This window comes from Aethalodelphis obliquidens, unplaced genomic scaffold, assembly GCF_003676395.1.
Source record: "Aethalodelphis obliquidens isolate GAN/ISIS:26980383/991018 unplaced genomic scaffold, ASM367639v1 scaffold7, whole genome shotgun sequence".
In the NCBI taxonomy this organism is placed as follows: domain Eukaryota; kingdom Metazoa; phylum Chordata; class Mammalia; order Artiodactyla; family Delphinidae; genus Aethalodelphis; species Aethalodelphis obliquidens.
In genome coordinates, this window is record NW_020837951.1 from 551,179 (window position 1) to 561,726 (window position 10,548).

A 10,548-nucleotide genomic window follows, 5' to 3' on the forward strand; every position below is an offset into this window, starting at 1 on the left:
GGCGGGGGTCCCGCGGCGGCGGCCCCTGGCCCCCATTGCCCGGAGCGCCTAGCGGCGGCGTGCGGGGCCCAGGGGCGCCGCGCCCTCCATGCGCCGCGGCGCGCCCCGAGGCAGCCGGGGGCCCGCGCCGAAGCCGCCGCCCGCGCTGAGCCCCGGCCCGGCCTGCGGCCAGCGCCCGGCGGCAGCATGAGCCAGGCCGAGCTGTCCACCTGCTCGGCGCCGCAGACGCAGCGCATCTTCCAGGAGGCCGTGCGCAAGGGCAACACGCAGGAACTGCAGTCGCTGCTGCAGAACATGACCAACTGCGAGTTCAACGTGAACTCGTTCGGGCCCGAGGGCCAGACGGCGCTGCACCAGTCGGTCATCGACGGCAACCTGGAGCTCGTGAAGCTGCTGGTCAAGTTCGGCGCCGACATCCGCCTGGCCAACCGCGACGGCTGGAGCGCGCTGCACATCGCCGCGTTCGGCGGCCACCAGGACATCGTGCTCTATCTCATCACCAAGGCCAAGTACGCGGGCAGCGGCCGGTGATGCCGGCCCGGACCCCGACCCGCGCGCGGACCCCGCGCGTGTCCTCCCTGCTGTACCTTCCCTCCAACTACCTCGGTGTGCGCCCGGCCCTCGGCGCCCGCGGCCACCACAAGTCCGGCGCGCAAGTCGGTGCCCACGGGAGCCGCGCCCGCCCACCCGCGGCCCGGGGTCGGCGCCCCCCGCGGCCGCCGGGGACCGGCCGGAGCGCTTCCCACGGCCCCGCCCGCCGCCGCGCGGGTGGGGGCAGGGCGCGGGCTCCAGCCCCTTTGAAATTTGAGTCTCGCTACCAGCAAGTTCGGAATCCCGAGACACCGGATCCTCCGCTCAAAATGTTCCCCTGAAGGTGGAAGGACCCGTGGCCGACGCGCGACGGAGACGACGCTCTGCTCTTCCCGGGCTTCTAAACTATTTATCACGTGTGTGCATATTTGTGGGTGATGTTTGTGCGCCTGAGTTTTCTGTTTGGAAAATATTTCGCGTGGTCAATGTGGTTATGGGGGGGAAGATGCATTTTTTTTTTTCTAGTCTTAAAACTAAAAACTTGAGTCTGTCATTTCTTGGTTGCACTGAAATACCGCCCAGCCTGCTGGTTTCCCCGTGCTGCTCCGTCTCCCTCCGGCTTCTCTCCCTCACCTCTCTCCCCTCCTCCCCGCCCTCCCTTTCCTCCTCTCTCTCACACTCACACACACAATTCCGCGTGAGTTTTGGAAGCCCCCGGCCTCCCTCCGCCTTGTCCGGTGAGAGGCCACCATCCCCCAAGCCTGCCGGTTTGCAAAGCTTCCGCGGGAGCCTGGGTGCTCGGGTGTGGCGGTGATGGGGGGGTGGGGGTGGGGATCAAGCCTTTTCTAGTGAGTTCTATTATAGTTAACAGTCGATTGCACACTTTTTTAAAAAAAGTAAATGGATTTGCCACGATTAAATGTCATAACATTTATGACAGAATATAAAATATTAACATATTTTAAGCCAAGTTTTAGGTGTATTTTTTGAATCTTGGTTATAGACCCAATTTTAAAGCGCGTTGTATCCAGCGTTGTGAGGGCAACTGTACCCATATTTATATTTTTATAAAATGCCTATAAGACTGTGAATCTCTTGTGCTAATTGCTGAGTGAGCTGAAGGGCCGCTTTGCCCCTCTTCAGCCTCCCGGAGCTTCAAGGACCCGATTCGAATCCGAAAATCCTGCCACGGGGGAGGGGCCGCCGGGAGGGGCCGCGCGAGGACCTAGGACGAAGGCGGTGCTTCTGCGTCACTTTCTGTCCCGAAAGGCGCCCTTCCTGGTTTCAGAGGTTCCAATTTTCTATGCAACCCCACACCCCTTGTTGTTTTGATCCTGAGAAATAAAAGGGAGGCTGAATTATTCAAATTTAAATGAGGCTTCCCCTGGGTAGAAGTGCTGCTGACCCTTCGTGCAAAAATGGGGAGCACTTGAGGACACAGGTGGGTGGAGGCCCTTTGTGCGTGGCTGGTCAGATTTGGGCAGTCATCTGTGGCTTTTTATAAAACTTTGTGTGAGAAGAATATATTGATAATGTCAGTGAAACAAGCAGACATTGAAACTGAGGCACAGATTACTCCAAAAGGAGTTTTTCTGTATATTTTTTCTAGATGCAAATACCTTTTTTAATTATGTTAATTAATGTTAAGACTTTCTAGGCTTACATGGAAGCTGTGTATGGGTCCCGGTGTGATCACTTTTAACTGGATGAAGTCTGCAGCACATTCCTGAGTGTACGATATAGACTTGTAGCCCAGCGTGAAAAATTTATAAATAAATTTTTCATTGATCTTTTTATATTAAAAAAAAGTTTGTTGGTTCTTCTTGGGCTTGGCACCGGGACGAGGGTCAGGCGGCAACATGCTGTTTGCGGGTGACGGCTGTGCAGCGCTTGGCTTGTTTCCACCTGAAGACAGAGCCTGGTAAGCTGCCTCTTGGCTCAGCTCAAAGGCACCGCAGTGGCCACGCACAGGACTTGTGAGGGCCCGCCTGCCTGCTTCCAGCCATGGGAGTGGGGCACCTGAGGGCGCCCACAACCACTTCCTCTGCTCCCTGGCAAAGGCCTCCACGTGGAAAGTTCTACTTGAAGCTCTTCCCGCCCTTCCCCCTCCCAAAGCCAGCCTGAGATGCCAAGGGTCTTAGGAGGGATCAGGCCCCTCTAGCTCCCTGCTACTGTGGGTTTCTGCTGGACCACCTGCTGCACAGAAAGGGTATCTTTTAAATTTTGGGGAACTTCTGATGAGTAAGAGACCCCTTCCTCTGCTCCGGTCCCTGGTGGTGCCTGGGAGATGAGGCAGCCACTCCCCCAGGGCACAGACCCCGAGTTCAGCTCTGGGTCCACCCTGGAAGCTTGCATGGGAGAGGGTGCAGGGGAGGACATCCCCCAGGGGCAAGAGTAGCCCGCCCAGAGGAGACGGAAGGAAGAAAGACGGGGGTCTTAGGAGGGATCAGGCCCCCCTTAGGAGACGGAAGGAAGTTCTAACTTTACTGGGACTCGAGAGTTACAAGATAACTTTCTCCTGTAAAGCTTCCAGAGCCCCTGTGAGAAGCCTGAGGGTGGCAGCTTCCCCTCAGGGGGGCGCAGCTACATTTTGTCCCAAGACAGACGCATTGCCCTTACCCTGTTCCTACTTTGCATCTCCAACTCTGTTCTGCCCTGAGGATTTTCCGAGTGAATTTTCAGTTGGTTACACAAGCATTTACTGACCCCCAGCTGGCCCACTAGGTGGACCAGCTCCCTCGTTAGACGGCACAGAGGTGAGTGGAATATTTGATGCAAATGAGGCCCCAGGGGAAGGCCTGACCTGAGCCTTCAGGGGGAGTGGTTGAGGGTGCTGGGGGTGCCTGGCCCCAAAGGAGGAGGTGTTAGAACTTGGACGCTGTTGGGGTATAAGGCCTGGGCACTACCTGGACCCCAGGTGGGCCGGACCTCGTCTCCACTTCCCACCCCAGGCACTCGCGCAGGAGAGGGGGTCAAAGCTATAAACAGATTAGCAGAGGGTGCAGGCTCCCACTCTGGGACCCCTGTCACCTGGGAGTCCCCACCACCCCACCTCAGGCAGGTCTTCAGGGGTGGGAACAGCTCTTCGAGCCTTTTTGTGGCCAGGGAGAGAAAGAAGGCGCAGCTGACCCTCCCCGGGGCTGGGCCTCTGGGAACCCCTGGAGTGGCTGCCATGGAGAAAGCAGACAGACCAAATGGGCAAGGGCAGGGCCCGCCCCACTCCCCCCCACCTCCCACCCCCCGGCCAGGAGTGTTGGCAGCTCCTGTCCAACTGTCCATCTCTCTGACCTGACCCTGGCCGGACGCAGGAAGTGTTTACTGTTGGAAGGGATGCCAGAGGGAGACCAGGAAATGCAGGAAAATGGTCAGCCAGAAAGAGTGATGTCCAAAGCCAGCAGGCGTGGGAGCCAGGACACAGCCGGCCAGAGCGGAGGGCCAAAGCGACGGGTTCGGAGGAGGAGAGGGAAGGGGCTGCCTTCCGGGCTCTGTCCCTCAAAGGCCCTGGCTCAGCGCAGGGAGGCACAGCCCCGGTCGCACACAGGCACAGGGACGCGGCCCTGCAGTTCTGACCTTCGGAAGGCCAAGTACCTCCTGACGTCGCAGTGGAGCCTGCGGAGAGGAGGCCGGCATCCACCCGGGCCTTGAGGACAGGAAAGGAGGCGCTGCGTGCAACTGGGAAACAAAGCCTGAGGCCGCGGAGCCTGCGGGTGCAGGCCCTGGGAAGTCTGGGAATCACCGACGGCTCCTCTCCTCCCGAGGCCTCCAGCGCAGCCCCTCCCGGGGCTCCGGGGTCTCGGGGAGGCCGCCCTCCCCCACCACTCCGCCTCGGCAGGCCTGGGCTCCCCGCTCGCCGCCAACACGCCCCTCCCTCTGCCCGGCGCATTCTTCTGCTTGGCTGTACGTCGGACTGTCCCTCGGCGCGTCCGTCTGTCGGTCTTTCTTCTCTCGCCCCCTCCAAAGCCGCGGGCCCCATTCATCCTCGAGGCCTCTGCCCTTTCCTGCGAGCGGGTTCCGCTCGGCGAGCAGCTGCTATGCTAATGAGAAGGGGGTGGGGGGCGGCGGGGGACCGGCGGGGGAGGGGGGACGAGGTGGGGGCACCCGCAGGGGGAAACCAGCGTCGGGAGGCCGGGGGCTCGGCAGTGGGGGCCCGACCGAGAGAGGGGAGGGACGGGCGCTCACAGAGGCCCGATCTCTGCATTCAGAACCGGCGGGGGCCACTCGCGGGCGCTGGGAAAGGGCGCCGCCCCCGCCGCCCCCGCCCCGCGCACCCACTCGCCGAGCGAGGGGTGCGAGGAGTAGAGACCAGCTGTCATCTCTGTTCTGGGGTCGCGGCCTGGAGGGCGGCTCGTTCCGGAGGCCGCCCACCCCCTCCCCGCCCACCAGACGCCGCTGCGCGTGGGGCTTGGGTGCGCCCCGCGCGGGCTGGGGGTCTGAGCCGGAGACGGAGGGCCGGACACCCCCGCAGCCCCCCGGCCTGGGTGATTGGACGCTGGGGCGGGCGCGTGCTGCCCCCCTCCCGGGGGCGGCGCCCGAGGACCCCGGGCCTCGGCGAGACGGGGGAGGGGTGGAGGCGGCCCGAGCTGGACACGGGGACCCTGACCGCCGCCCACCCGGCGTCCTAGGGGCGACGAGGGATGAGGACGAGGGCCCCCGAAACATGGCTCTCGGAGCCCGGGACGCCCCCCGCCTTGGGCGGGACTCCCACGAACGGGCACGGCGAGCAGCGCCCGATGGCAGGGTTCGGACCCGGGCGAGGACGCCAGACCAGAACCGCGCGGTGCGGGCTGTGCTGCCACCCTGCGGATGCAGCGAGCACTGCGCCCTGGGGCCCGGGGGCCCGGGCGGTGAGACCCCCGCCCGCCCTTCGCTGAGCGCAGGCGCCCGCACCCCCCACCCCCGCCGCCGCCGCCGCCTGCTGCGGACCCGGGCCTACTGGTGGCGCCGCCCCGCACCAGCCTCGCGTGCCTGGAGCCCGCGACCTCGTCTCCTGAAAGGTGGCCGGGGCCCTTGGGGGGTCGGCCGCGGGGCGCCGGGGCCGCGGCGCGAGGGGTTGGGGTTAGGGAGCCGAAGGCCTTTCGGATGGGGGCGCTCGGGCCCAGCTCGGGCCGAGAAACTGGGTCCGCTTCACGCGGTGGCCGTCCCGTGCGAGGCGGGGCGAAGGTGCGCGCTGCGCAGAGGAAAGCGCCGGAAAGGCTGAGAGCAAGTCAGGTGGGCCCAGGTCTCGCTCGGGCGACCACGGGAGAGAACGTCCAGCAGAGCCTGGTCGGTCTAGGCTACAGTGACAACACCGGCAATCTGTGGGGCTTGGGGGAGGGGGCAGGGCCAGAACTGGGGTCACCTTGCAGAAGGGCGGCCACAGAGGCCCGCTGCCCGGCAGGAGGGCCCTGGAGCAGGGTGGGCGTGTCCCTGGAAGGGGCAGCTGTGTTGAACCTGTTGACTGGCATTAAACATGCACAACGTAGGAGCCGTGAGCTGAGTTTTCTTCCGGATCTTACCGAGGACTGTAGCCTGGGAGACAGCTTCTCAGTAGCTCTGAGGGGCTGCTCTGAAGAGGTGGGGGAGCGGCCAGGATCTGTGTGGTCTGGGCCAGGGGGTGTGCAGGCAAGCACACATCTCGGTAGAAGGTAACTGCTAGTCACGGGGAAGGGGTATTTCCATTAATGATTTTAGCCTTTTTTTTCTGTGTATGGAAAGAGGCAGGAATCCGGTTCATTAAAATTTTTCCTGAAATCTATCTAACTCTCTAAGGGACCTGTTTTCCCAAATCACAGAGTGCCTCGTCCCGTCTTCCCCCCGAACCCCTTTCAGGGTGCACTGTAGGTCGGTGACGGCAGTGGCCGATGACTTAAGATCTTTGCAGAGCTGGCCAGTGGGCCACATTCTTGGTTTTACAACCCATAGTGGCTCCTGGCTTCTGCAGGCCCCGGAAGTAGAACCAAACCAGGGCCTGGGGAAGTGACCCCGTCACGGTCCTCGTGGAGCGATTGGCCGTGGTGCAGTATTCTCCCATTTGGTCAAAAGGGGAAGGGAGGACATTTCAGGGCCCCGGAGCCACAAAGAGTGGATGGTCAGCAGGACACAGGATGTGTCACAGCCCTGTGGACATGGCCACCATGTGAGTCACTTCAAGACACAGACCACGTCCGTCAGAACCATCAGGGCCAGCAGTGGGGTGCTTCCAGAGCACCCCACAGAGCCTGGAGCCTCAGCAGAGGGTGGCGGGCAAGGCTTTGATGGTCAGGTGAGGCTGGCATTGGAATTGCAGAGTCTGCCAGCGGTCTCCCCACCCCATCCGCCATTCTACAGGAAGTGTCTGTGTTGGGCATAAGCAAGGAAAGGACTTCTCTCTCTGTCTGAACTCTTGGCCGGCTCAGAGGTGGGGCCTGGAGACCAGGTTTACCCCCAGTACGTGTCCCCCCGGTGGATAAAATCCACCTCTGCCTCCTCGTTGGTACCCTATGGACAAGAACCCCCAAGGGAGCCCAACCCAAATTGTCCCATAAACTTTCCAGAGACATATGACAATATACAGAACAGTAGCCTGTAAGCAAGATGGAATGTATTTCTCATCACTGAAGTTAGAACAGGTGGTCCGGGGCTGGTGTGTGGCATTAGGATACAGGCTGTTATTCTGCTGGGTGGACCTTTCATTCACATGGCTCAAAATGGCAGCCCATGTCCAGCCATCAAGTCTACATTCCAGCCAACAGTGAGGAGGAAGAGGTGAACTAGGGCCTGGGCCCCCTCCCTCCAGGACACTTCCTAGAAGTCTGTTTTTGCCAAATCTACTCACATCCCATTGGCTAAAACATAGCCACATGCCCAACCTCATTGCAAGGGAGGCTGGGAAATGTAGTCTTTATTCAGTGATGTGCCCAGCTTAAAATGGGGCCATAGACGAAGAAGAGCTGCAGATTTGGGAGTGGTCTGTCCCTGCCCAGGTGACAGCAGCATCCAGGCCGCGTGGTCAGGCAGAGTTGTCTGTGTCTTACGCTCTGCCTTGTTTTCCCTGACGGGAATACACTCTACACTCTAACGTTAGAGGTTTGTGCTGAAGAACTTTCTAAGGATTAAAACTGTCCAGCAATGGACTGAAAAGAATGAAAAGCGGAAGCACACCTGGGTGCTTGTTTGCGCTGAGATTTACACCTCCCAGGCCTGACCGATTATACGTGCACAGCCCTACGAGAAACACGACGGGGGGAGCACAGCCCGTCTGTGTAGTGATGGGTCCAGCAGACATGCTGCTGTGCCCTAGGAGCCCCAGAGCCATTCTCCACGGGAAACGATGCTGCAGGTTAGGTGAACAAGGCCCTGCCGTGTGGCCGTCAGGAAACGGAGGGCCCAGGAAGCACTTGGGACACCCCTGCTCCCTGCACGAGGCGAGAGCAGGACTCGGTACAGAGGAGAGCCAGCCTTTGCCCCTCTGCTCCCCGTTCCCTGTTCTCCAACCTCCCTCTCCCTTATCTCGGAGCAAAGTAATAAGTAACCCAGGACTTGGAATTCTCAAGGTTATTTTGTCAATAAAGTTCTCCTTCTCGAGTGTCCCAAGATGTCTTTTGGGGCATGGCTTCTTTTCGTTTTAATCAAGGTCGAAAGAAAATGATTAGATTTATCATTCATATTCCTAAAAATCAACTTTACTGCAGTATAATTTATATACAATAAAATGCAGCCACTTAGAGTGTGATGAGTATGGACTGGTGTGTATGCCCACAGAACCCACACCATAACCAAAGCATACAACATTTCCATCAGCCCCCAAAGTTCTTCCACACCGCGACTCAGCTGGCTCCTCTCGCCCCCCAGTCCCGGGTCACCGCCGACCGCTCTATCACCACAGGTCATAGGATTATCTATAAAAGGACTGGTGTGGTTTGCACTTCCGGGCTTCTGGCCCTCAGTGCCAGACTCACCCATGTGGTTGCAGTAACTTTGTGGGGGAGGGGGAGGTCTTTTTTTTTCTGGTTTTTTTTTTTTCCCCACTAGAAAAATCTGGCTGGTACCACACAAAACACAGGATAGTTTCCACTGGTAGTTTTTCAGTCGACAGAATTATCCTCAGTAAATGTGCTGGCAGCACACGGTACCTCAGAGAGCCCAGGGGAAGGGGAGCACAGGCCCACCCCTTACCTTTCCAAAACACTCCATTCCCTTCTCCTGGGCACTGATCCTTAAGGACTGGGACTCTGACCCCAGAGTGTCTTTAGAAAATCATCTTATCAAATTAACGTTTAGAAAATGAAACTTTAGGGACTTCCCTGGTGGTGCAGTGGTTAAGAATCTGCCTGCCAATGCACGGGACACGGGTTCGAGCCCTGGTCCGGGAAGATCCCACATGCCGCGGAGCAACTAAGCCCATGCGCCACAACTACTGAGCCTGCGCTCTAGAGCCCGCAAGCCACAACTACTGATCCTGCGTGCCACAACTACTGAAGCCCATGCACCACAACTACTGAAGCCCGTGTGCCTAGAGCCTGTGCTCCGCAACAAGAGAAGCCACTGCAGTGAGAAGCCCGCACACCACAACGAAGACTAGCCCCTGCTCGCCGCAACTAGAGAAAGCCCATGTGCAGCAATGAAGACCCAACGCAGCCAAAAATAAATAAATAAATAAATAAATTTATAGGAAAAGAAAAAATAGAGTTTCCACATAACGTAGCATATGTATTACTCTTTTCCAAGCTTAGGTGTACACCCAAGAGATATTAAAACATACATCCAGGGACTTCCCTGGTGGTCCAGTGCAAGGGGCCTGGGTTCTATCCCTGGTCGGGGAACTAGATCCCACATGCAGGCCGCTACTAAGAGCCTGCATACCGCAACTAAAGATTCCTCATGCCACAACTTAACATGCTGCAACGAAGATCCCACATGCTGCAACTAAGACCCAGCACAGCCAAACTAAATAGATATTTAAAAAAAAATACATCCACACAAAAAAATGCATGCAGGGACTTCCCTGGCAGTCCAGCGGTTAAGACTTCACCTTCCACTGGAGGGGGCATGGGGTCCATCCCTGGTCAGGGAACTAAGATCCTGCATGCTGCACAGTGCGGCCAAAAAACAAAAAAGTTGCTTCCAAATTTCATAGCAACATTATTCATAATAGCCAGAAAGTAGTAACAACTCGAATGTCCATCAGCTGATGGAGATACAAACAAAATATGGGATATATATGCAATGGAATATTATTCAGCCATAAAAAGGAATGAAATACTGATATTACTTGAAAATTAACCTTGAAAACATTATGTTAAGTAAAAGCTGCCAGACACAAAGGGACAAATATTGTACATGACCCAGTTATGAGCTGCCTAGGGCGGGGGGCGGGGTTGGTAAGAATAATGGGGAAGCACAGGGTTTCTTTCTGATGTGACAAAAGGGTTCTAAAATTAGATTATAGAGATGGTTGCACAACTTTGTGAATGTACTAAAAACCACTGAATTGTGCGCACTGTATGGTATGTGAATTATATCTCAATTTTTGAAAGCTCTTTAAAATAAAAATAGCTTTTTATAACTGTGTAGTTATAATCTGCAATTTGTAATGCAGATTTTAACAAGTACAGAGAAGAGCTAAAAAGGGCACTTGAGGCTTCCCTGGTGGCGCAGTGGTTGAGAGTCCGCCCGCCGATGCAGGGGACACGGGTTCGTGCCCCGGTCCGGGAGGATCCCACGTGCCGCGGAGCGGCTGGGCCCGTGAGCCATGGCCGCTGAGCCTGCGCGTCCGGAGCCTGTGCTCTGCAACGGGAGAGGCCACAACAGTGAGAGGCCCGCGTACCGCAAAAAAAAAAAGGCACTTGGTCCCTTCCTGCCATGGGTCTGGGACTCAGAATGTCAACTTGGAACTAAAAGCTACAGCACACAGTGGACATCAGGACACGGAGCATATGGCGTTTCCACAGTCTGGACATCGTGTGGAGTGATGCATGTACCCCAGTGATGCAAAACTCTTCCACCTGGAACCACCTTTGAGACACACTGGAACGGTAGTCCCATAACTTTACAACTTGA

At 57.7% G+C, this 10,548-nt stretch overlaps 1 protein-coding gene across 1 annotated transcript in view; it reads left to right on the top strand.

Annotated features, from left to right (window-relative positions):
- The window catches only part of NRARP (NOTCH regulated ankyrin repeat protein), a 3,042-nt gene extending 713 nt beyond the window's left edge, over positions 1-2,329 (top strand). The window contains exon 2 of the mRNA XM_027104168.1: positions 8-2,329. Within this exon, the coding sequence (XP_026959969.1) occupies positions 187-531 (345 nt within the window). The 5' untranslated portion in view covers positions 8-186 and the 3' untranslated portion in view covers positions 532-2,329. The remainder of the gene's footprint in view (positions 1-7) is intronic.
- Positions 2,330-10,548: the final 8,219 nt, after the last annotated feature.